The sequence below is a fragment of the Rhinopithecus roxellana genome, chromosome 16, assembly GCF_007565055.1.
Source record: "Rhinopithecus roxellana isolate Shanxi Qingling chromosome 16, ASM756505v1, whole genome shotgun sequence".
Lineage (NCBI taxonomy): Eukaryota > Metazoa > Chordata > Mammalia > Primates > Cercopithecidae > Rhinopithecus > Rhinopithecus roxellana.
In genome coordinates this window covers 113,042,490-113,069,977 of record NC_044564.1, presented here as the reverse complement: position 1 = coordinate 113,069,977, position 27,488 = coordinate 113,042,490, and the positions used below count along the sequence as shown (strand labels likewise).

At 43.0% G+C, this 27,488-nt stretch overlaps 1 protein-coding gene across 1 annotated transcript in view; it reads left to right on the top strand.

Moving 5' to 3' along the window:
• Nucleotides 1-26,806, top strand: part of LOC104660872 (prostaglandin reductase 1-like) — a 35,844-nt gene extending 9,038 nt beyond the window's left edge. Inside the window, 8 exon segments of the mRNA XM_010361346.2 lie at nt 1,877-2,044; nt 6,376-6,439; nt 6,441-6,494; nt 10,956-11,111; nt 15,448-15,466; nt 15,469-15,555; nt 20,156-20,274; nt 26,165-26,806. Of these exon segments, the coding sequence (XP_010359648.1) occupies nt 1,877-2,044; nt 6,376-6,439; nt 6,441-6,494; nt 10,956-11,111; nt 15,448-15,466; nt 15,469-15,555; nt 20,156-20,274; nt 26,165-26,275 (778 nt within the window). The 3' untranslated portion in view covers nt 26,276-26,806.
• Nucleotides 26,807-27,488: the final 682 nt, after the last annotated feature.

Here is a 27,488-nt window from a genome sequence, read left to right as displayed (position 1 = left end):
TACTAAAAATACAAAAAGTTAGCTGGGCGTAGTGGTGGGCACCTGTAGTCCCAGCTACTTGGGAGGCTGAGGCAGGAGAATGGTGTGGCGGAGGTGGAGCTTGCAGCGAGTCAAGATTGCACTGCTGCACTACAGCCTGGGCAACAGAGCGAGACTCCGTCTCAAAAAAAAAAAAAAAAAAAAAATAGCTGGATGTGATAGTGTGCTACTGTGGTCCCAGCTACTCAGTCCTAGCTGCTCACGAGGCCAAGGTGGGAGGATCATTTGAGCTCAGGGGAGGCTGAGGTTGCAGTGAGCCATGATCACACCAGTACCCTCCTGCCTAAGCAACAGAGGGAGACCATGTCTCAAAAAAAAAAAAAGAAAATAATAATCATGTTTATGAATATTAATTAAAATATATTTCCTAGCGAGCAGACTCAGAGAAAAAAGGAAAAAATGATTAACATTAGGAAAAATACTGAAAGTACCCTAATAATGGGGACATAATTAAATTCATTACATTTTTTGAAGGATTCTTACTAACATGGAAAAAAGTATAAATTATGTAGACCAATGTAATGTTGACAGATAAATTATAGGTTATAAAACATATACAATTACTTCAATTATGTAAATATGTATAACACAGCCGGGCACGTGGCTCACGCCTGTAATCCCAGCACTTTGGGAGGCCGAGGCAGATGGATCACGAGGTCAAGAGATCAAGACCATCCTGCCCTATATGGCAAAACCCTGTCTCTACTAAAAATATAAAAATTAGCTGGGCGTAATGGCACGCACCTGTAGTTCCAGCTATTCAGGAGGCTGAGGCAGGAGAATTGCTTGAACCTGGGAGTCAGAAGTTGCAGTATGCCGAGATGGCGCCATTGCAATTCAGCCAGGCAACAGAGCAAGACTCTGTCTCAAAAAATAAATAAATAAAAATAAAAAAATACGTGTAGTACACATTTTTAAATACACCATTAAGATTGACATAAAATACACCCAAATGTTAGCAGTTGTCTTTGTGCTGTGAGATTAGAACTGATATTTTTATTTTATATGTTTAAAATTTTCTAGAATAAGTATGTGTTATATAACTTTACGATCTGGGGACAAAAGATGGTAAAGAAGGATAAAGAGTTGGATGAAGAAAAGGGAATCAGTAAATGAGACAGAAAGGGTGCAGCTTAGAGGAGGAGGCAAAAAGCCAGCAGAGATCAGTATCCTGGGAACCAATGAGGGGAGACTTTTGCATGACCCTGTGTTAATAGAGTGGAAAAGGGTAGGCCGGTCGCAGTGGCTCACACCTGTAATCCCAGCACTTTGGGAGGCCAAGGCAGGTGGATCACCTGAGATCAGGAGTTCGAGACCAGCCTGGCCAACATGGTGAAACCCCGTCCCTACTAAAAATATAAAAATTAGCCTGGTGTGGTGGTGGGCGCCTGTAATCCCAGCTACTCGGGAGGCTGAGGCAGGAGAATTGCTTTGAGCATACTTATATGTTGAGTGAAAGGGACAGAGAGGGAAATCTCAAAGATTCTGGAGAGTGGAAGTCTAAGGGAAAGAGAGTGACACCTGAAGAAGAGAAGGCTAGTATCCAAGTCACCTTGAGCCAGAGGACAGAGGCCTCTTGCTTAAAAGGAAGAGAAGTGGGTGAGAACAGGCGCTCCTCACCCCATGAGCCACTCCTCGAGTGGCTGGGCCAGTTGAGAGTTCTCTGATGATCCCTATGCCAATGGCTAAGAATTAAGATGGAGGGGGTGGTGGACTATCAGTCGTGGAATATCAACCTCAGTGCCCTTTTGTCAACACTAATCCCACAGCATCCTGACTCCCTTGAAAGGGAAGACATGTCATATCCCTTAATGCCTTAATGTGCTTTATCTTTCAGAGTTGTGGAAAGTAAAAATGCAGACCTACCCAAAGGAACAATTGTACTGACTTCTCCAGGCTGGACAACACACTCCATTTCTGATGGGAAAGATCTGGAAAAGCTGCTGACAGAGTGGCCAGACACAATACCAGTGTCTTTGGCTCTGGGGACAGTTGGCATGCCAGGGTGAGTTTCATGGATATGTTTCATTTGTTTGAATGTCTGACATTGTGGTTTTCCAAAATGGTTTGTTCAGAACTTGGTCAACAGGAAGATATTTGATGCATGATAGGCTCAGGGGCTGATTAGAGAAGATGGCAGGACTAAGCAAGAAGATCAACCTAAGTGTCCATCAATGGGTGAATGGATAAAGAAAACATGGTCTATATACACAGTGGAATACTATTCAGCCTTAAAAAAGAAGCAAATCTTGTCACTTGTGACAACATTGGAGGACTTTATGTGAAGTGAAATAAGCCAGGCACAGAAAGGCAAATACCACATTATTTCACTTAAATGTGGAATCTAAAAAAGTTGAACTCATAGAATTAGAGAGTAGAATGATGGCTACCAGGGGACGGGAGGCTGAAGGGTTAGGGAGATGTTGGTCAAAGGATACAAAATTTCAGTTAGACCCACCATGCCTGGCATGAATAAATATTTTAGTAATTAATATTTACTAAAATTAATACCTTCTTATATTCAATTAGTGGACACTAAACAATTGCAGCACTTCTTGTTCTTTTCTGCCTTCCCTGTACCCTCTACGGGTGAGAGCTCTTCCTCTTCCTTTGTTATCCCACCCATTCTTCCCTCTGCACTGTGAACGAGGTGTAGGGCAGGAGAGGTGAAGGCAGACATGAGGAAACTTTGGTTGTTGAGAAGGTAATTTGTAATATATTAGGAGATCCTGACTCCTAAAAGAGAAGGTGATTTATTCACTCGTGTGTATTTCTTATTCATCTGATCCAAGCCACTAAGGAGTGCATGTTAATGTACGTTTACTCTAAACAATCAACCAGTGGTTCTCAGTGACCGAGGTGGGGAGTCATACATGCCCGTTTCTAAGAATCCTCTGGCAACACATCACCCTTTCAATGAGACTTCCTGTCATTATGAGTCACTGACCAATGGGATGGATCTTCTTTGCTAATTAATGCCAGAGTTTTTTGGGCCAGTTCACCTAACCCCAAAAGAGAAGCAGAGGTTACACTTTTTCTGATTGAGTTATTCCTCCTGTGACAACCAGCATCCCCCTCTCCCAATATACCTTCTAGATATTTCCAGAGTTGGCTTTTAATTAGATATTCCAATCTAAGATACACAAAGCCTTTCCCAAACATTACCTCCTTTTAAAATAAAATGGAGGCCGGGCACGGTGGCTCATGCCTGTAATCCCAGCACTTTTGGAAGTCGAGGCAGGTGGATCACCAGGTCGGCAGTTCGAGACTAGCCTGACCAACATGGTGAAACCTGTCTCTACTAAAAATACAAAAATTAGCCACCCATGGTGGCAAGTGCCTGTAATCTCTGCTACTCAGGAGGCTGAGGCAGGAGAATCGCTTGAACCCAGCAGGTTGCAGTGGGCCGAGATCACACTACTGCAGTCCAGTCTGGGTGACAGAGTGAGATTCCATCTCAAAAAGTAATAATAATAATAATAATAATAATAATAATAATAATAATAATAAATAAAATAAAATGGAGATAAGATGAAGAAGCCAAAAGAAAAGAAATCCTTGAGGGAAAATGAATGTTGTACTTTGGACAAAGAAGGACTTAATAGAATCAGTGGTTTGGAGAGCAAATACATGAATACATGTGCTCTTCCAACTTAATTGAAGGAAATGATGGAAAACTTTGGGGGAATGTTAAATCTGTGGAGTCTGGACAGCTAAAAGACACCCTAGGTTTCAAAGTTCAACTTCTCTTATAGTCTATATCAGAAGTCCTAGCATTCTTGAAAGTTGACCCATCCCAGCCAGGTATGGTGGCTCATGCTGGTAGTTCCAGCACTTTGGGAGGCTGAGGCAGGAGGATCGTCTTAGGTAAGGAGTTGGAAACCAGCCTGGGCAACATAGTGAGACCTTGTCTCTACAAAAAAATTTAGAAATTAGTTGGGTGTGGTGGTATGTGCCTGTAGTCCCAGCTACTTGGGAGGTTGGGGTGGGAGGATCGATTGAGCCCTAGAGGTTGAGGCTGCAGTGAGCCATGATAGCGCCACTGTACTCCAGCCTGGGCAACAGCGCAAGACCCTGTCTCAAAAAAATTTTTTTGTAAAGGGAGTAGTTCTCAATTGCTAGCATTCATAAGAATCACCTAGAGTCTTATTAACATTTGGATTATTTCTGAATCAGTGGGTCTAGGGTGAGGCCTGAGAATCTAAATGTTTAACAAACATTTCAGCTGGGTGCGGTGGCTCACAATGGTAATTCCAGCACTTTGAGAGGCAGAGGCGGGCGGAACACAAGGTCAGGAGTACAAGACTAGCCTGGCTAACATGGTGAAACCCCGTCCCTACTAAAGATACAAAAAATTAGCCAGGCGTGGTGGCATGTGCCTGCAATCCCAGCTACTGGGGAGGCTGAGGCAGGAGAATCGTTTGAACCCAGGAGTTCAAGGTTGCAGTGAGCCGAGATCACACCATTGCCCTCCAGGCTGGGCGACAGGGCAAGACTCTGTCTCAAAAAAAAAAAATTTCAGGTGATTCTGAGACGGGTGGTGCTGCCTCCCCCTTTTGAAAAACACTGTGTTAAGGGAATGTTAGATATTTGGATTCTCAGAAAAAGTGCTTTCTGTGCCTGTCACTGCCTTCTATTCAATGCCAACCTCTCATGGACCCCAAATATAGTCAGAGGCTGTGTAAGCTAAGTAATGTCAACAGGCAGTTTTTTTTTTTTTTTTTTTTTTTTTTTGAGACGGAGTCTCGCTCTGTGGCCCAGGCTGGAGTGCAGTGGCCGGATCTCAGCTCACTACAAGCTCCGCCTCCCGGGTTTATGCCATTCTCCTGCCTCAGCCTCGCGAGTAGCTGGGAAGTTGTTTTTTTTTTTAAATGCAAAAATAACTTTACACGAATTTGTCTGAAATTCTGCAAGTGGCTTAACAATCACTATAATGGGTCCGGATTTTGTTGACTCAGATTCAGGGCTGCAAAAATATAGCTTTAAATTTCCCACTACTGAACTTCATTTCTATCTCAAGCCCTCCTTTTGGCTGGTGTAATAAGAGAAAACCTCAGTTAAATTCAGTGATTTCTCACATCATTTCAAATTTAAAACTCAGGATTTCTTTTTTCTTCTCCCTGGGGTTGTTGCAAAGCTCCAAGGGATAATACAAGTTCAGTGTCAGTAGAAGAGGCACAACAACAACTTCTTGATCTCAATCTGTACTGGTCTTAAGCTGGTCTCCTGCTCAAAGTTACTTTCTTTCTCTGAGTTTTGAGATCTTTTCCCCCCTTCCTTCTTCCCACCCTTCCTTCCCCTTCCTTTTTTACACTTTGAAGGTTTCCTGAGGAATGAAATGGAAATACATATATATTGTCAAATGATCAGCCTCTAAACAAAAACAACTCCTAGGTACCCCAAATTCATATTTCACTCAGAATTTGAACTCCTCAAAATTGCCACTGCCAAGGACATCATTGTGAAAGCAGAGGATGCTGAATACCGTCTTACATGACATTAGTGGGCACTAAACAATTCCAGCACTTCTTGGTCTTTCCTGCCTGCCTGGTACCCTCTACGGATGAGAGCTCTTCCTCTCTGTTCTCCTCCGTTATCCATCATTCCCTCTAGACTGTGAGCCAGGTGTAGGGGAGAAGAGGTGAAGGGAGACATGAGGAAACTTTGGTTGTGAAGAAAGTCTTCAATCCTATCACCTTCCAAACTCGCAATCCAATGAAATGTGGTGGTATCTTCACCCAGTCCCCATCAGTACTGTCAGTGCTGAATCTTTCTATATCCAGTAGCTCTTTTTCTGCAAGCTAACTTTGACATCTCACTTAGGGTAATACAGGGAAATTTCGGAATGTCTTCCATACCACTTTGGAGTCATGGAAAGCTCCAGATGCTCCCTGTGAACCTCTCATGCCTAATATCACACATCATAGCTATCTGTGGCTATGTCACCATGATAACATGGGAGCTTCTCCCATGAAGCTCATCATCTCCATAGAACTTATATGGGAATGACGCATAGCTCTCTCTTCTTGAATCCCCAAAGTCTGAGAAAAATGATCTATCTTTTGTCCCTGAAATCTGGCCTGTGAATGGACAGGATACAGCCCCTTTCTAGCCAACTCTCCCTTCCCTCCCTAGTTCACATCATCTTTATTCCTATCTGAGAGTAGAGATGGAGGAAGTAAAGCAACAGTGGCTGGCAATATTTATTTCCTATGTTTTTTTCTTTTACTCGGATCTATGGCACTGGGCCATTGAGAAGGCCTTCAAGATATATATAAATGAGTTATAGAGGAAAGAAACCACTCTATTCATGTATCCTTAATTTTCTTCCTTTAGCCTGACTGCCTACTTTGGCCTACTTGACATCTGTGGTGTGAAGGGTGGAGAAACAGTGATGGTTTAGTGCAGCAGCTGGAGCTGTGGGCTCTGTTGTGGGGCTGATTGCAAAGCTCAAGGTAAGTGCCTTTCTCCAGTAACAAGCCTTTCTTCTAAACCCACTGGGAATGCAACAATGAACACAGCAGATCTTCCCTGGCCTCAGGGAATTCATAGTCCAGTGGTCTTCTTTAGAAGTTGGAGATTGAGAAATTGGAAGAATGAGGAAAACTAGGCCAAAGATAAGCTGAACATTGTTATTTGATAACATTGCAGACAAGTCAGAAATGGCCTCTGTCTAGAGTAGTGAGTTTATCAGCATTAATCATTTTCATATTTTCTACTGAACATTCTATCGCTACAGTTTAATCTTCTTTCTTCATGATTGTCCTTAGCAACAAAAGAAGGGACTTGAGATCAGCCAACTAAGAGTCATCACCCACATGGCCCCACTGCAAAGGCTGTTGTACTAGAAAAATGGGCTTTCAGCCCAGAGCAGTGGGGCCATGGCTTGGGAACTAACTCCTGGCAGTACCTAGGACAAGGAAACATTGGCTCTAATTTAGGCAGATGTCTGCTCAAGGGATCCCATCTGATGGTGAGTGTATAGAGTAGGCGACAACTCAGACACAGTAGGGATTTGTTATTACATAGTGGGAAGGCGATGTGGCTTGACTGATCCTTTACCCAAGGCTGGGATGCAGGATTCAGGACCTAGGTCCTAGGGGACAAGTTAGATGGAGTACAGATGAGTACAGGGCTACAACCAACGGCCAAGGGTTTGGACTGGTCTCCAGTGCTAATAGGAGCTTGGAATACAAATATGAGGCTACCATGGAAGTTGTAGAATAATTTGTTTAAGTAAGTAACTCAATAGGAATAGATACTAAATTTTATCAAATGCCATTGCAACATTTATCAGGTTCACATTTCAGTGAATGAATTACATTAGTTTTCCAATGTTGAACCATTCTAACATTTCCAGAATAAGCTTTATCTGTGTATGCTATATTATGGACTTATACTTTTGGAATTGACTTAACAACATTTAAAATAGAATTTTTGCATCTATATTCACAAGTGAATTTGGTTTAAAGTTTACTTTTTGTTCTGGAATTTAGCTAAGCTTGGATTATGCTAAAATTACAAAATGAATTAGGATTATTTCTAAATATTCCAATTTCAAATATCCTATTAAAGCCATAAGGGGCTTTTATCCCATAAGTTTGATAGAACTTGCGCTTCAACCTATTCTTTTATATTCAACCTTTCTGTCCATTTTATGTGTGTTTCTGTAAAACGCAGCTATTTGCATTTTATTTTTAACCCACCTGAACGTCTCACTGTTGCAATAGTTAAATTTAAGCCATTCATATTAATAGTCATAATTGGAATGTTTGGTCATATTTATATTGTCTTACTTTGTTTTCCATTTATTGGTTATTTCTTTCTGTGTTATTTTCTTTGTTCTTTTTCCTCTAATTACTGAGAACCTAAGTTTTATTTACATTCTGCTAGTGTTTACCTTTTTACCAATTATTTAAAATCTGTTTTATTTATATCCTGCTTCTCTTCATATACATATTTTACATACAAAAACTAAACATAGACACAATATATGTATATGAACTTCTAACAGTATATTTTCTCCCATATTCTACCCCTACGTCCTAGATTTTTATTCAATAATCTAATAAATAATAAAAATCTCATATTATTATGAAAACTTTTTGGTTATGACATCTGAAAATGCCTTTTAATTTGGATGCATATAGAATTCAAAGGACCTGCCACGTGCAGTGGTGTGTGTCTATAATCCCAGTTTCTCAGAATTCTGGCTGAGGCAAGAGGATCCCTTAATCTCAGGAGTTCAAGACCAGTCTGGGTAATGTTGTGAGACCTTGTCTCTAAATTAAAAAAAAAAAATTCAGAGGACACAATCCCTTTCCCTCAGAGCTCTATAAAATTATTCTACTTTTTCTATTTCTGTTTAGTGTTGCAGATGAGACATTCAAAGCCAATCTGATTCTCTTTCCTTTGTAGGTAATTAGACTTTTCTTTTAGGTGCTTATAAGTATTTCTTGTCATTCTTTGAATTTAGAAATATCAGCAGGAAATGTCTATATCTGTCTTTGTTTAATCCTGCCTGGAACTTAGTTAGCCTTTATAATCTGAAGGCCAACGTTTTTCTTCAGATGAAGAACAGTTTTCTTCTTCTATTTAATTATTTTTTTCATCTATTCTGTTTTCTTCATGAGGAATGGTATATATTCATTCTGTTTCCTTTAGGACTATTCTTGTATTCTATCTTTGCTCTCATCATTACATCTTTTGTACTTTTTGCTCTGAATTCTGTACTTTCTTAATCTGGTCCACCAATTGAATTACATGACTTTTAGCGGCATTGGTTTCTAGATTAGCGGTTAGGTTTTTCATAGCTGAGGATCATCATATTCTGGGATTCTTTCCCCATGACCTGCACTTGTTGACTAATGCAGTATCCTTTTGAATTTCACTGAGAAACTTGAAATGGTATGAATGCATCTTTTAAAATATCTACTCTTCCCTGTAGAAATTCCACTGGAGACTGCCATGCTAAGGAATTTATACTCAATCCTTAAAGAAGTGACAGGATTGGCTCTGCTTTTTAGAAACATCACTTAGGCCTTGGTCGCAGAATAGTTCCTATGGACACTATACTAGAGACAGGAAGTCCACTTAGGAGGCTCTTACAATAATTCAGATGAAAATTTTGATGCATCGACAGAGATTGGAAGTCAGAGTCAGCTTTTTTTTTTTTTTTTTTTGAGACAGTGTTTCGCTCTTGTTGCTCAGGCTGGAGTGCAATGGCATGATCTCAGCTCACTACAACCTCTGCTTCCCGGGTTCAAGGGATACTCCTGCCTCAGTCTCCCAAGTAGCTGGGATTACAGGCATGCGCCACCACGCCTGGTTACTTTTGTATTTTTAGTAGAGTATGGGTTTCTCCATGTTGGTCAGGCTGGTCTGGAACCCCCGATCTCTGGTGATCCGCCCACCTCAGCCTCCCAAAGTGCTGGGATTACAGGCATGAGCCACCGCGCCTGGACCAGAGTCAGCTGTTAAGGGTGTTTGGTTAAAAAAGAGGAAGAAAAGCAGGTGACTGGATGTGGATCATAAGACAAAGGAAAGCTTCTCCTTTGAGCCATGTTTCAGGTTTGGATAACTGAGTGGTATCATTCTCTGCAATAGTGGATAGAAAAGAAACAAGAAGCAAGGAAAAAAGTATATTCCCTTTTGAACACACTAATTATGAGGGACCTATAGGACATCCAATTGTGAGGACATCTATAGGTCATTGGAAATACTGATTTGGAACTCAGGAGATAACAATGGGTTAGAATTAATAGATTAATGAATAGTCTCCATAAAGGAGGTCATAAGAGTACAAGAGATCATCCTGTGATAGTCCATAGTCTTAGAAGGAAAAAGGACCAAGGATGGCTCCCTTGCAATAGTTTTTTCTGGAATCATGAAGGAATGGAAAAAGCATATGGTTGTCACTATTTGTACAGAGATTCATGTAAATCCAATTGGGGTTTTTCCTCGATTGAAAACGCACAGTGGCACATGTTCTGGTCTTCATGATACATTTAGAGTATAAGGAAACTTTCTGAAAAGGGAGTTTCTATGAGCCAATATAATCTATAGTCTCATCCTGAAAGTGCTTTTCAGAATGCTTCCTAGCTGCTTTGGGATTACGAAGCATCTAGTCTGCTGCTTTGGACTAAATCAAAGGGCCTGGTGCTGTGGCTCATGCCTGAAATCCCAGCACTTTAGGAGGCCGAGGCAGGAGGATCACTTGAACCCAGGAGTTCAAGATCAGCCTGGGCAACATAGTGAGACCCTGTCTCTATGAAAATTTAAAAAATATAAGCCAGATGTAGTGGAACGCACCTGTGGTCCCAGCTACTCAGGAGGCTGAGGTGGGAAGATCACTTGAGCTTAAGAGGTCAGGGTTATAGTGAGCCATGTTTGTGCCACTGCACTCCAGCCCTGGCAACAGAGTGAGACCATGTCTCAAAAGAATATAAACATCTAAAAAATCAAGAAAGGATAAGGGGGCCGTTACCAGGAGGGCTGTTTGTCATGTGGGAGTCACAGAGCGGAGACAAAATAATAGTCTGAAGAATGACCGTACCAAGGGATGGCATACACTGCATTGCAAGGAAGAGAAGGCCAGAAACAAAGAACCAAGGAAGTCAAATGGATCGGTTGCTAAACCAGCTGGTGGAACTATGAACCAAATAAATGCAGAAGAGACCTGCTGGGTGGTCAGAAGCAAGCTGAAGCTGAGTTGTAGGATGGTCCAGGGACGAATTTCACCTATGGGATCTTTTGGCCCATTATGGTATTCCTTATATATGTGGCTCAGCACCTAAGAGAGTGTCTTGGGGAACCTAGGCATGCTGGACCAGGAAAGTAGTGTTGGTCCATGGTCCATGCTTCTGACTTAATCATGGTTTCCTCTTTTTTTTGCTTTTTTGTTTTTTTCTATCTAGGGCTGCAAAGTTGTTGCAGCAGCAGGGTCTGATGAAAAGGTTGCCTACCTTCAAAAGCTTGGATTTGATGTTGTCTTTAACTACAAGACAGTAGAGTCGTTGGAAGAAACCTTGAAGAAAGCCTCTCCTGATGGTTACGATTGTTATTTTGATAATGTAAGTACAAACTGGACTTAATATCTGATTTATTAATGAAGTACTATATAAGGCAGGAGTCTCCTTCCCCTGGGCCATGGATGGTTAGTGGTCCATAGCCTATCAGGAACTGGGATGCACAGCAGGAGGTGAGGGGCAGGTGAGCAAGCAAAGCTTCATCTGTATTTACAGCCCCTCCCCTCACTCCCATTACTGCCTGAGCTCCGCCTCCTGTCAGACCAGCAGCAGCATTAGATTCCCATAAGAGCGTAAACCCCGTTGTGAACTACGCATGTGAGGGAACTAGGTTGTGCGTTCCTTATGGGGATCGCACTACTCGGGTGCCTGATGATGCCTGATGCCTGATGATCTGTCACTGTCTCCCATCACCCCCAGATGGGACTGTCTAGTTGCAGGAAAACTCACCCACTGATCCTATGTTATGATGAGTTGTATAATTATTTCATTATATATTACATTGTAATAATAATAGATATAAAGTGCACAATAAACACAATGTACTTGAATCTTCCCCGAAATCATCCCCTCAACAGTTGGTGGAAAAATTCTCTTCCAATGAAACTGGTTCCTGGTGCCAAAAAGGTTGCGGATCACTGACACAGGAAATATATTCCTAGAGTTTGCATTTGGGATACATGAAGAAAGTATATATGCCTTTTTAAAAAAACAGCTTTATTGAGATATCATTCATGTAGCATGTAATTCACTCATTTAATGTGTAGAAGTCAATGATTTTTACTATATTGGCAAAATTGTACAACCAGTGTAAGAATATTTTCATCACCCCCCAAAAAAACGCTACTCATTAGCAGTCACTCTCCATTACCCACCCTCCTCCCCACTAAACGTGGTCTCTTATGACTGGCTTCTTTCACTTAGCAAAATGTTTTCAAGTTTCATCCATATTGTAGAATTCATCAGTGCTTTATTCCTTTTTTTTGTTTTTTGAGAGAGGGTCTCACTCTGTCACCTAGGCTGGAGTGCAGAGGTGTGATCATGGCTCACTACAGCCTCGACCTCCCTGGCTCAAGCAATCCTTCCACCTCAGCCTCCCAAGTTGCTGGGACTATAGCGGTGTGCCACCACACCCAACTACTTTATATACTTTTAGTAGAGGTGGGGTTTCACCATGTTGCCCAGGCTGGTCTGGAACTCCTGGGCTCAGGTGATCCTCCCACCTCGGCCTCCCAAAGTGCTGGGATTACAGCCGTGAGCCACCACACCCAGACTGATGGGTATTAGCTTATACTTTCTGGCTATGATGTATAATGTTACTATGAAAATTCATGCAGATGTTTTTGTGTGGATGTTTTCCTTTCTTTTAAGTATATACCTATGAGTCGAATTGCTGGGTCATATGATAACTTCATGTTTAACATTTTGAGGAGCTGTCAAACTATTTTGCAAGATGGCTACACTACTTTCATTCCCACGAGCAGTGTATGAAGATTCCAGTTTCTCTGCATCCTTGCCAACACTTGCTATTGTCTGTCTTTTTTATTATAACCATCCTATTGGGTTCAAAGTGATATTTCATTGGGATTGGATTTTGACTTGCATTTCCCTATGGCTAACAATATTAAGGATCTTTCAATGTATGTATTTGCCATTTGTATATCTTCTTTGGAGAAATAACTGTTCAAAATCTTTGCCCATTTTTCAGTTAGGTTATTTGTGAGGTTGTAAGAGTTTTGTTTTGTTTTTTGTTTTGTTTTGTTTTTTGTTTTTTGAGACAAAGATTTTTGCTCTGTCACCCAGGCTGGAGTGCAATGGCACGATCTTGGCTCACTGCAACCTCCGCATCCTGGGTTCAAGTGATTCTCCTGCTTCAGCCTCCTGAGTAGCTGGGATTACAGGCATGCACAACCACGCCTGGCTAATTTTTGTATTTTTAGTAGAGATGGAGTTTCATCATATTAGCCAGGCTGGTCTCGAACTCCTGACCTCAGGTGATCCACCTGCCTTGGCCTCCCAAAGTGCTGGGATTACAGGCATGAGCCACTGCGCCTGGCCAAGAGTTCTGTACATCTTACCAATACAAGTCCCTTATTAGATTCAGTGGATTTTCATTATTCGCAATATTTATGTTCTATAAGGTCACCACCAAGGCTGAACCATTGCTTCTAGGGGAAATATGTACATGTATGTACTTATCTCACGTAGACTGTAATCTTAAATCCTTAAAACAACTAATCATAGTAGCTTTTATTTTATGCAAGACAAAAGGAGGTTCAATTTTATTTTATGGTTTTATTTATTTATTTATTTATTTATTTTATTTTATTTTTTTTTTTGAGACGGGAGTCTCACTCTGTCGCCCAGGCTGGAGTGCAGTGGCCGGATTTCGGCTCATTGCAAGCTCCGCCTCCCGGGTTTACGCCATTCTCCCACCTCAGCCTCCCGATTAGCTGGGACTACAGGCGCCCGCCACCTCGCCCGGCTAGTTTTTTTGTATTATTTTAGTAGAGACGAGGTTTCACCGTGTTAGCCAGGATGGTCTCGATCTCCTGACCTCGTGATCCGCCCATCTTGGCCTCCCAAAGTGCTGGGATTACAGGCTTGAGCCACCGCGCCCGGCCTTATGGTTTTATTTTATGAAAGACAAAAGGCCTGTGGCCGCCCCACTAGCTAATACCCCCAAAGTTGGGATTCATACCCCATCCAACTCTTCCCAGAACCAGAGCCTCTTGGACTACGCTGCAGTGGCCTCATCCTCTGGTCTTCTCTGTATAACAGTTGAAACAAGAAGGCAGAGCATGGCCTTGTTCAGCCTCAGAGAACATCTGCATCTTTTTTACTGCTCCGTGTATGCCTGCAAGTGACCAGGGAAAGCTTAGTGAGTACTGATTTGAGGTTACAAATACAATTTTAGCAAGTAGTTCACAATATGCAAATATGAAATCCACTAATAATGAGGACCGACTCTATATGGCTTGCAAATATTTTCTCCTATTCAGTGAATTGCCTTTAACCTTTCTGTTTCTATTTTTGCCCTTTTTTTGTTTGTTTGTTTGTTTTGAGACTAGGTCTCACTCTGTCTCCCAAGCTGCAGTGTGTGATCACAGTTTACTGCAGCCTTGACGTCCCAGGTTCAAGCGATCCTCCTGCCTCAGTCTCCCAAGTAGCTGGGACCACAGATATGCACCATCATACCCAGCTAATTTTTTATTTTTATTTTTTTTGTAGAGATGGAGTCTCACTATGTTGCCGAGGCTGGCTTTCACTTTCTTGATGGTATTCTTTGAAGCATGAAAAGTTTTAAATTTTGATGAGGCCCAATTAATCTATTTTTCTTTTGTTCCTTGAGCTTTTGGTGTCATGTCTAAGAAGGCTTTCCTTTCTCAGAGTCATGAAGATTTATTCCTGTGTTTTCTTCTCAGAGTTTTATAGTTTTAGCTGTTATATTCAGGTCTACCATGCATTTTAAGTTAATTTTTGTGTGTAGTATAAGGAAGAGGCCCAACTGCATTATTTTCCATGTGGAAATCCAGTTGTTTGGCACCGTTTGTTGAAAGGACTGTTTTTCCTCCATTGAACTGCTTTAGTACTTCTGTAGAAAACCAACTGATCATAAATGTAAGGGTTCATTTTTGGACTCGTGATTCAGTTTCATTGATATATATTTCTATTCTCACCCTATCTTAATTAATTTAGCTTTGTATTAAGTTTTGAAATTGAAAAGTGCCAGTTTTCCAACTTTGTTCTTTATACGACTTTTGAGTATTTTTCCATACCTTTAAATTACAAGACAATGAGGTTATTGGACTGATCAGAGAGCTTCAATAGATAATAAAGTAAAATATATAAGTTATAAAAGGTATGGGCTTAGAGTCAAATGAAAATGCCCTGTTTATTATTTTTGTCTTTTTTTCTTGAGATGGAGTCTTGTTCTGTTGCCCAGGCTTGAGTACAGTAGTGTGATCTCAGCTCACTGCAACCTCCGCCTCCCGGGTTCAAGCAATTCTCCTGCCTCAGCCTCCCAAGTAGCTGGGATTAAGGGCGGCCCACAACCATGCCCTTCTAATTTTTTGTATCTTTAGTAGAGATAGGGTTTTACCATGTTGGCCAGGCTGATCTTGAACTCCTGACCTCAGGTGATCCACCCGCCAAAGTGTTGGGATTACAGGTGTGAGGCACCACCCCCGGCCGAAAATGCCTGTTTCTAATGTCTTTTTCTCATTGCAACCTTCTGCACAGTTGGGCTCATTCAATCAGTTTTGTTGCTGCTAAAACGGGTATTGTAAAATAATGATCGTGACTCAATGATCTTCCTGAATCTCTAGTATTTAGATTATTTAACATTTTGTCTTTGGTTTTGTTTTTTCTGTCTGTTTAGGTAGGTGGAGAGTTTTCAAACATTGCTTTGGCCAGATGAAGAAATTTGGAAGGATTGCCATATGTGGAGCCATGTCTACATATAACAGAACCAGCCCACTTCCCCCAGGTAATGAGCACATGCACACGATCCCACATGTCACGAGGCTGGACAAGGAGAAAATTCACAGATATGCCATAGGCCAGTGACTCTGAAATTGTTAGAAAGATTTTCATATATTCTTCTTCTTTTTTAAGATAGAGTCTCACTTTGAGAGAGCTCAGGAGGTTGAGACCATCCTGGGCAACATGGCAAAATGCCGTCTCTACAAAAAATATAAAAATAAGCCGGGTGTGGTGGTGTGCACCTGTAGTCCCAGCTACTCAAGAGGCTGAAGTGGCAGGATTGCTTGAGCCTGGGAGGCTGAGGCTGCAGTGAGCTGTGTTCGTGCCACTGCACTGCAGCCTGGGTGACAAAGTGAGAGCCTGTCTCAAAATAATAACAACAACAACAACAATTTCATGTATTTTGGGCTAAATCAGCTTATATTTGATTTTTATATAGAGAAATAGCAGGATCTACAAATATAGAAGAAATAGTTATTAAAAGTTTTAGTATTTACCTATCATTTAATGCAAAGTGGTAAAAAGACAGTGATGATTTGATTTAGAAACAGAACACCTTGGTCTGGCTGGTAAAATATTCAGGTTCCTCTGGATATCAGAGACATTGCTGGAGGTGCGAGAGGAATAAAGGGTGACTTGCTGTGGGTGAAGGGAAGGGCAGGCTGCCATGTCCTTCAGAAATCTTGGGCAGTGCTTCTTGCAGCAGTAGGGCACCTTGGCTTCAGCAGGCTGACAATTGCCACTAAATGGGAAGGCAGCAGCAGCTTCCCTCCGTTCCTCGAGTGTCCTTGTTTTATTTCTCTGGTGCCCTGTCATGAACTCCATTCCCCACTCCCTACTCTCTTATGCTGAAACCACACCCTTCCCACTCCACACTCTGAGGTCCAAAAGCAGTATTAACCAGAGAACCATATTCATTAAATCCCTGTCCTGTGAGATGCCTTCTACAGGCCTCTCGTTTTACAGGTGGGGAGATGAATGGCCGAGAGGACCAGAGACTCTTTAACTGCTATTGGCAACAGAGTCAAAACAAAGACCAGTCTTCTAAGCGCCTCATTTAGAGTCTGTTTCTGCTACAATGATCCTGTGCTATTAAGAGAGATCACAAATTACCTGTGGTTCCCCCCAAAAAAGGAGAAAGAAGGAAAAAAGGAATCTTCCAGACTCTAATCAGGATCCAGGCAACCATAAATCAATTGGTTATTTATTCTATGATGAGCTTGACTAAAGGGAATGAAACCTTATAGCCCCACTAGTTAACCACACCACAACCGTATGGACATGGGGGGCTACAAAGGAAGGGGCTGACAAAGGGCAACTTGTAGATTCCCTCTTAGGTTGTGAAAAATCAAAACCATTACCAAGAAGGAAACTCCAGATTTATGTGGCAATCTTACTGTTAGGGACATTTTCCCCCCCTATAATTTTCTAACTGGTGCTAAGCTGGAATCATGGGAAACTGTCTGCCTGCCAACTGAGCGAAGCTGCAGGAGGCCTTTTCTTAACCACAGTCCAATTAGGAATAGCCAACTATTTTGAATACAGTAACTCGACCTAGTCTCTTTAGCAATTAGTCTTTGGAAGCTCAGCTGCTCAGACAGGACTTTGAGATGTCAGCTGGCCTTGTCCATTCCATTTTAATCAGATGGAATTCTGCCCTGCCACAGATTCCCAGAAATTCTAACATATTCCAGTGTTAGGATAGCTGAGAGGCAAGCAATGATTTCCTCCATGTTTAATGCCACATTTCCTTTTTTGCTCTCAGTAAAAAAACAAAAACCAACATTCTCATCAACACGCACAAACCCAGAAACAGCATTTCACTTGCATTTTGTTTTTTGGTTGTTGGTTTGTTTGTTTTGAGACAAGGTTTCGATCTGTTTTCCAGACTGGACCTTTTTTTTTGAGACAGAGTCTCGCTTTGTTACCCAGGCTGGAGTGCAGTGGTGCAAACATGACTCACAGCAGCCTCCACCGCCCGGGCTCAAGTGATCCTCTCACCTCAGCCTCCCAAGTAGCTGAGACTACAGACATGTGCCACCATACCTGGGTAATTGTTTTTTGTTTTGTTTTGAGACAGTGTCTCGCTCTGTCGCCAAGGCTGGAGTGCAATGGCGCGATCTCTGCTCACCGCAACCTCCGCCTCCCGGGTTCAAGCGATTCTCCTGCCTTAACCTCACGAGTAACTGGGATTACAGGCACACACCACCATGCCTGACTAATTTTTTGTATTTTTAGTAGAGACTGGTTTCACCGTGTTAGCCAGGATAGTCTGTATCTCCTGACCTTGTGATCCGCTCCCTTCGGTCTCCCTAAGTGCTTGGATTACAGGCGTGAGCCACCGCGCCTGGCCAGTCGTTAGTTTTTTTTAGAAGCAATGAGGTCTTTCTGTGTTGCCCAAGCTGGTCTTGAACACCTGAGCTCAAGTGATCCTCCCACCTTGCCTCCCAACGTGCTGGTATTACAGGCATGAGCCTCCATGCCCAGCCCACTTTCATTTAAGATGAGGAAGTGAGAGTTCCAATCGCTCACTCACAAAGAATAGTTGCTCTGGGTCTTCTGAGGAAACACTCTTTCTGTCTCATTCTCTTACATTAGTTTCTTTTGGTTCAGGACAAAGCTTCATATTTCCAACTGCTAATGTTACTTTCCTCAAAGTAGTGAGTGGGAACTTTAGCCTGAGTGGTGCCAGTGGTCAAAGATGCTGAAGCTAGATTCCACCACTCATCTTAGCACAGCTGGCTCTGATATTCCCTAGGCATCTTTGCCTGACTTCCTGAACTTGAAAGACCATGCTCAGGTGTCATTCTCTCAGTTACTAGTCAATTAGGACACTTGGGAAAATCAACCAGGCAACCAAAAAACTTTTTCTTCCTCACACACAGAAGGCGAGTACCTTCTTCACAGGCAGCAGGAGAGCTGTGTGCTTTTTCTGGGGTGCTGGTTCTCAAAGTGTGGGCCAAGGACCAGCAACATCACCATCTCCTGGGAACTTGTTAGAAATACAAATTCTTAGCCAGTTGTAGTGGCTCATGCCTGTAATCCCAATACTTTGGGAGGCTAAGGAAGGAGGATTGCCTGGCCCAGGAGTTTGAAACCAGGGCAATAGAGTAAGACCTCATCTCTGACACAAAAAAAAAAAAAAAAAAAAAAAAATTAGCCAGGCCAGCACCTGTAGTCCTAGCTACTTGAGGGGCGGAGGTGGGGATGACCCTTGAATGAGGAGGTCAGGGTTGCATTAAGCAGTGATGGCACCACTTTACTCCAGCCTGTGGAAACAGAGCCAGACCCTGTCTCAAATTAAAAGCAAACACACACACACACACGCACACACACACAAACATTCACATGTTTATTCTTTTGTTTGTTTTCTTTTTTCTTTTTTTTTTCTTTTTGAAACCGAGTCTCTCTCTGTTACCCAGGCTGGAGTGCAGTGGTGCAATCTCAGCTCACTGCAGTCCCCTCCCAGCTTCAAGCGATTCTCCTGCCTCAGCCTCCTGAGTAGCTGGGATTACAGGCATGTGCCACCACGCCCAGCTAATTTTTGTATTTTTAGTAGAGACAGGGTTTCATCATATTGTCCAGGCTGGTCTCAAACTCCTGACCTCAAGTGATCTACCTGCCTCGGAGTCCCAAAATGCTGGATTATAGGCATGAGCCATGGACCCGACCCCACACACTTATTCTTAGAGGTCTGGAGGTTAAAAGTAAAGTGGGTTGGCAGGGCTGCATTCCTTTTGAATACGCTAGAAGAGAATGTTTCCTTGCCTTTTCAAGCTTCTAGCAGCTGCCTGTATTTCTTGGCATGTGGCCCCTTCCTCTGTCTTCAAAGCCAGTGGCATAGGATCTTCCTCCTCCTCCTCTCTCTCATCTCTGCTTCTATCACCCCATATTCCATTCCTGACTATAACTTTCCTGTGTCCCTCATTCCCTTATGAAGACCTTTGCTATATTGGATCCATCTTTATAATGGAGAATAATCTTCCCATCTCAAAGTTCTTTTTTTATTTTTTATTTTTTGAGGCAGAGTCTCATTCGGTCACCCAGCCTGGAGTGCAGTGGCACGATCTTGGCTCACTGCAACCTCCACCTCTCAGGTTCAAGCAGTTCTGCTGCCTGAGCCTCCCAAGTAGCTGGGACTATAGGCACCCACCACCATGCCTAGTTAATTTTTTTTTTTTTTTTTGTATGTTTAGTAGAGACGGGGATTTCACTATGTTGGCCAAGCTGGTCTCGAACTCCTGACCTTGGGATCTGATCATCTTGGCCTCCTAAAGTGCTGGGATTACAGGCGTGAGCCACCGCATCCCCACTAAGGTTCTTAATCATATCTGCAAAGTCCTTTTTGCCACGTAAGGTAACATGTTCTGGGGTTTTTGGATATGAACATCTTTGGGGCCATTATTCTGCCTGCTGCAAAGTGCATGTTGATGGGCCAGCAGTCCTGTGGATCAGAAAGGAGGAAATGGAAGGGGAGAAGCACCAAGAAACTTCAAGCACCAAACACAGTGACAGTGACCTGTACTGCGTGTTTCACGGTAGCCAACTCCCATGGATCCAGGATCCCTGGATCCTGCCACCCAAATGTGCCCTTCTCTTCACAGGTCCAAACCCAGAGATTGTTATCCGTCAGGAGCTTCACACAGAAGGCTTCGCCTTCTACCACTGGCAAGGAGATGTCCGCCAAAAAGCTCTGAAGGACTTGCTGAAATGGGTCTCAGAGGTAAGAAGCTCTGGAGCCACCCCTTCCAATTGTACACTAGGTCTCATTCCCTTTTGCCTCTCAAGGCTTTTGTTCCAGCAATTCTTCCCTCTCTCTGCCGCAACATCAGTTTTTCCCTATTGGGTCCTTGTGCTTAGAATATAAATATTCTTACTTTTCCCATCTTTGAAAGGGAAACAAAACAACCCTCTCTAAAGTTCATTTCCACTGCAAATGCAGCTCCATTTCCCTTCTCTCCCTTTTGTAACAAAATAGCTGGAAGTGCTCTCTACACTCACTGTCTGCCGTTCCTCTCTTTCCATTCGTCCTGAAACCCACATATCAGGCTTTTCAGAATCTCACTCTGTTGCCCAGGCTGGTGTGCAGTGGTGTAATCTGGGCTCACTGCAACCTCTGCCTCCGGGATTCCAGCAATTCTCATGCCTCAGCCTCCCGAGTAGCTGGGACTACAGGTGTGTACCACCACGCCTAGCTAACTTTTTGTATTTTTAGTAGAGACAGGTTTTCATCATGTTGGCCAGGATGGTCTCAAGTGATGTGCCCTCCTCAGGCTACCAAAGTGCTGGGATTACAGATGTGAGCCACCACACCTGGCCAAAATTAACTTTTGTCAAGGTCACAGGGGACCCTTACACAGTGAAGTCCACATGTTGATTGTTAGCCTCACTTGGCTATGGGAAATATTTAATAGTGATCATTCTCTCCTTGATATGCTTTCTTCCCTTGGCTTCCCTTAACTCTTGGTTTTCCTCACTGATGGGTCCTCCTCAGACTCCTGCTAGCTTTTTTCTCTAAATTAATATTAGAGTGCCCCAGGTCATGGTCACTGGGCCTTTTCTCGGATCGGCCGTTTATAGACCTTCCCCCAGTAATGCATTCCTTCCTCAGGGTATTATTAATATTCCTTGCTACGAAAACGATTTAGCAATATCTTCCCTACTCGCACGTCCGTTTATAGGCTCTCTGCAAGAAGAAAAGTATGGCTCTATTTTACCCAACCTCGCAGGCAGTCAGACCTCATGGTTATCTTCCCTTGTTCACTGAAAATCGCTGTTGCTCTGTTCTTTTTCAAGGTGCACTGGTTACACATTGTTCAAACACACATGTTTTGTAATCAATTTGTACAGTTAACACAATTATCACAGTGGTCCTGAGGTGATATGCATTCTCAGCTTATGAAGATAACAGGATTAAGAGATTAAAGTAAGACAGGCATAAGAAATTATAAAAGTGTTAATTTGGGAACTGATAAATGTCCACATTAAAATGAAATCTTCACAATTTATCTTCCTCTGCCACGGCTCCAGCCAGTCCCTCCGTTTGGGGTCCTTGGCTTCCTACAACAATAGTGGACTCTACCTGGCCTCCCATCTTTTCACCCCTATAGACATTTCCCAGTTTGGTGGTCATAGCAATCTGTTAAGGCACAAATCAAATCCTGCCGTTCTTATGATCCAAACCATGCAAAAACTCTGCATTTCACTTAGAGTAAACCAAAGTGAGAATATTCAGCAAGCTTACACAAAATCTGACCCCGATATCTCTCTGATTTCATTTCTTAGTATTCACCCCCTTGTTTACTTCGTCCAGTCTCCTCCACCCCTCCACTGCTCTGTAACTGCTTGCTGAACTCTCTCACATCCTGCAAGTCTTTGCTAAAAAGTGCCTTCTGGACCAGCATGGTGGCTCACACCTGTAATCCCAGCACTTTGGGAGGCAGAGGCAGGCAGATCACAAGGTCAAGAGATTGAGACCATCCTAACATGGTGAAACCCCGTCTCTACTAAAAATATACAAATTAGCTGGGCATGGTGGCGTGTGCCAATAGTCCCAGCTACTCGGGAGGCTGAGGCAGGAGAATCACTTGAACCTGGGAGGCAGAGGTTGCAGTGAGTCAAGATCGTGTCACTGCACTCCAGCCCAGTGACAGAGCGCAACTCTGTCTCAAAAAAAAAAAAAAAAAAGCAGTGCCTTCTGGGTGAGGCAACTTTTTAAATGACCCTATTATAAGTTGCATTCCCACTTCATTCTTGATCCTCCATATCCCCACAGCCCCCCTGCTTTTTTTTTTTTTTTTTTTTTTGAGACAGGGTCTCACTCAGACACCGAGACTGGAGTACAGTGGCATGATCATGGCTCACCGCAGCCTTCATCCAGGCTCAGGTGATTCTCCCACCTCAACCTCCTGAGTAGCTGGGACAACAGTCATGTGCCACCACACCTGGCTAATTTTTTTGTATTTTTCGTAGAGATGGGTTTTCACCATGTTGCCCAGGCTCCTATCCTACTTTTATCCATAGCAATTAATCATCTTTTACATAATATATACTATAATTCACTTATTCATTTATATTTATTGCCCATCTCCCTTCTTGAGGATGTAACCTCCATGAAGGCAGCACGTTCATACATTTTGCTTTCTGGTGTATCTCCAGCCCCCAGAAGAGTAGATGAAGCGATGTAGGCACTGGATAAATATTGCTGAATAAATGAATGTTAGAGGGGTGCATACATGTGCCACGGCTCTTCCTAAGTAGCAAAGAAGACAATCCCTTAGTCCTGTTCCATGATAATTTTCAAACTTTACACCCTGTAAAGTTTTAGTCAACAGAAATCTGAACAATCAAGTTGCATTATTTTAGTTTTACAGGGGAAAAATGATACCATGCTTCCTAATCCCTGGCCAGTGATCATTTCCCAATTCAAAGGAATAGATTGCTCCTCCGGCAGCCACTGGAGCTTGGCGCTCTTCCCAGTCTAGCACTTGGAGTGCCGGGCTGGGCTCTCTCCAGGGAGCTGGAAAGAGCTGAATCTAAGTTGTCCCAGCTGGTGAAATCTAATGGAGCCCATCCGTGATCACAGTTGACAACAGGAAACCACTGTGCTGGTGTCCCCAATGCTTCCCTCTAACAAAGTGAAGCTGATCATAGTTAGTTGTGGGTTTTTTTTTTTTTTTTTTGAGATGGAGTCTCACTCTGTCGCCCAGGCTGGAGTGCAGTGGCGCGATCTTGGCTCACTGCAACCTCTACTTCCTGGGTTCGAGTGATTCTCCCGCCTCAGCCTCCTGAGTAGCTGGGATTACAGGCACCCGCCACCACTTCCGGCTAACTTTTTATATTTTTAGTAGAGACAGGGTTTCACCATGTTGGCCAGGCTCATCTCAAACTCCTGACCTCTAGTGATTCTCCTGCCTCGGCCTCCCAAAGTGCTGGAATTATACGTGTGAGCCGTGGCGCCTGGCCCTAGTTGGGTTTTAAGTTGTGAGTTGGCCTCATTTCTTTCTCATCCTCCCTTTTTAATCTCATTCCCTATTTTTTAAAATTCACTTTTTATTTTAGAAAAATTTTAGGCTGGGTGTGGTGGCTCGTAACTATAATCCCAGCACTTTGGGAGGGTGAGGAAGGAGGATTGGTTGAGCTCAGGAGTCCGAGACCAGCCCTGGCAACACAATGAGACTCTACGAAAAACAAACACTAAAAAAATTAGCTCGGTACACTGGTGCACACCTGTAGTCCCAGCTACTCCAGAGGCTGAGGTGGGAGGATCACCTGAGTCCAAGAGTTCTAGGGCTGCAGTGAACTCTGAATGTGCCACTGTCCTCCAGCCTTGGCAATAGAGCAAGACCCTGTCTCAAAAACAAAAATAAAAAGGGAAGTGTTAGATTTATAGGAAAATTGGGAAGACAGTACAGAGAGCTCCCATATACCCTGCATCCTATGCCCTAATTTCCCCTATTAATATTTTCCATTAGTATTTGTATTAGTTTGCTAGGTCTGCCAAAATAAAGTACCACAGACTGGGCGGCTTACACAACAAATTTATTTTTTCAGTTCTGGAGGCTAGAAGTCCAAGATCAAGGTGTCAGCAGGGTTGTTTCTTTGGAGGCCTCTCTCTTTTCGACTTGTAGATGGCTTCCTTTCCCCGCATCTTCTCATGGCCTTCTCTCTGTGTGTCTGTGTCCTAGCCTCCTTATAAGCACACCAGTCATATTGATTAAGGTCCACCTATATGACCTCGTTTTACCGTAATTACCTTTTTTTTTTTTTTTTGAGATGGAGTTGCGTTCTTGTTGCCCAGGCTGGGGTGCCATGGTGCGATCTCCATTCACTGCAACCTCTGCCTCCCAGGTTCAAGCAATTCTCCTGCCTCAGCCTCCTGACTAGCTGGGATTACAGGCGCATGCCACCACGCCTGGCTAATTTTCGTATTTTTAGTAGAGATGGGGTTTGGCCATGTTGGCTAGGCTGGTCTTGAACTCCTGACCTCAGGTGATCCACCTGCCTCAGCCTCCCAAAGTGCTGGGATTACATTGTGAACCCCTGTGCCCAGCCTGTTAATTACCTTTTCTTAAAGCCCTATCTCCAAATACAGTCCCATTGTCAGGCACTGGTGATTATGACTTAAACGTGTGGATTTGGATTGGGGGCAAACAATTCAGTCCATAACAGTATTCGTTCTCTATTTTTAACCTCTGAACTGGATTCTACCTTTCCACCCTATCCAGATTCCTTTCTTCTTCAAGAACAAGAATGAGTTGGGGCTTTCAATTCACTCCTGTAATCCTAGCACTTTGGGAGGCTGAGGTGGGCGGATCACTTGAGCCTAGGTGTTTGATACCAACCTGGGTGAACCTAGCAAGACCCCATCTCTACAAAAACTAAAAAAGTTAGCTGGGCATTGTGGCACATCCCTGTAGTCCCAGCTACTCAGGAGACTGAGGTGGAAGGATCACTGGAGCCCAGGAGGTTGAGACTGCAGTGAGCTGTGATTGTGCCACTGTACTCAAACCTGGGTGACAGAGTGAGACCCTGTCTCAGCATAATAATAATAATAAAAGTTTAAATCTCAGTTTCCCTACTTTGTAATTGACTGACTTCAAGCAAATAATCTTGTCTATTAATCCATACAGAGTGCTAAGCCATCACTGGAATGCATTAGGGAAAAGCTTGTACCAGGTAACTCAGGTCTCTATATAAGACCCCTTCAAAAAATCTGAAAATGTAAATTAGTTCCCATTAGTAGGCTGTGCCTTGTAGTAGAAAGAGACATGAAAAACCTTCCTCACTAACATGAACCCTTCCTTCCCACACTCCCAGAAAAAGGTTAAAGAAATGTTGAAAGAACCCTGGCTTAAAGGGGAGACAGATTATTAGATTGTCCTGCCATTTATATTTCCTGAATAGGACCTGCCTCTTCAGGGGCCAGAGGTAATGAAGGGTGTTCCTTTCTCTATTTCCACCTCCTTTGAGATCATTGTGTTATTAAACTTTACTATGCATCTTACTTAGAAATTGCTTAATTGTGCTGGGCACGGAGGCTCACGCCTGTAATCCTAGCACTTCGGGAGGCCAAGGCAGGCAGATCACGAGGTCAGGAGATTGAGACCATCCTGGCTAACACGGTGAAGCCCCATCTCTACTTAAAGTACAAAACAATTAGCCGGGCATGGTGGCAAGCGCCTGTAGTCCCAGCTACTCGGGAGGCTGAGTCAGGAGAATGGTGTGAACCTGGGAGCCGGAGCTTGCAGTGAGCCAAGATTGCGGCACCGCACTCCAGCCTGGGTGACAGAGCGAGACTCTGTCTCAAAAAAAAGAAAGGAAACAAAAAAAAAAAAGAAAAAGAAATTGCTTAATCGCTGCCTTATGACACTTCACACTATGATCTGACATCTATTATTAAGTTCTTCTTAGGTGTACTTTGTAATCTTTTACATGTGCTGCGTAAGTGGATCTTGCCCCACCTTGACTTCAAGTTCATGGAGGACAGGACCTCCATCTCTTATTTTCAAGGTTTCCAATGATGTACCTGATACATTTGTTGCTAGGATGAGAACAGTATATCATTGAGAATATTAAATTAAGTTTTGAAATTTGTTATTGCTTTGATACAGGGTAAAATCCAGGACAAGGAATATATCATCGAAGGATTTGAAAACATGCCAGCTGCATTTATGGGAATGCTGAAAGGAGATAATTTGGGGAAAACAATAGTGAAAGTATGAAAAAAAGGACACATGGAATCTGGAGGCCATTTAGATGATTACTTAATTTGTTTTTCACCATTAGCAAAAATGTATACTACCTTAAATGTCTAAGAAACAGTACTTGTAATCAGTTTGATCTACTTATCAAATACATTTAAGTGGTATGTAATTAGTGATGGAGGATGGAAGTTTCACAGTCAACAACAACCAGTCACCTCACTGTTCACTACAGCTTCTTCTGAGTTGTGGTAGAAAATAATGGCTTTGAAGTGTGAAAGTTTTCCAAACGCTGCATGTTTTCATTCATAAGTGGGAGCTGAACGATGAGAACACATGGACACGGGGAGGCGAACAACACACACCCGGTCCTGTTGAAGCGTAGGTGGCGGAGGGAGAGCATCAGGATAAATAGCTAATGCATGCAGGTGTTAATACCTAGGTGATGGGTTGATAGGTGCAGCAAACCACCATGGCACACGTTTACCTATGTAAGAAGCCTGCACGTTCCACACAATTATCCCAGAACTTAAAATTAAATTAAATTAAATTTAAAAACAGTTAACCAGGCATGGTGGCTCATACCTGTAATTCCAGCACTTTGGGAGGCTGAGGCGGGCGGATCACGAGGTCAGCAGTTCAAGACCAGCCTGACCAACATGGTGAAACACCATCTCTACTAAAAATACAAAAACTAGCTGGGCATGGATTACATGCCTGTAATCCCAGCCTCTTGGGACGCTGAGGCAAGAGACTCACTTGAACCTGAGAGGTGGAAGTTACAGTGAGCCAAGAGTGCACCACTCTCCTGCAGCCTGGACGACAGAGTGAGACTCCATCTCAAAAAAAAAAAAAAAAGTTGACTGCTTCTGTGACCTTAGACTTCTGATTTTTCATCTTTAAAGTGAGAATAATAACATCTGTTTCATATACATGTTATACATATATTTAAAACACCAGCATAGGCTGGGCGCATTGGCTCACGTCTGTAATCCCAGCACTTTTGGAGGCGGAGGCTGATGAATCACCCAAGGTCAGGAGTTCAAGACCAGCCTGGCCAACATGGCGAGACCCTGTCTCTACTAAAAATACAAAAATTAGCTGGGCATGGTAACAGGTGCCTGTAATCCCAGCTACTCAGGAGGCTGAGGCAGGAGAATCGCTTGAACCCAGGAGACAGAGGTTGCGGTGAGCCGATATCGTGCCATTGCACTCCAGCCTGGGCAACAAGAGC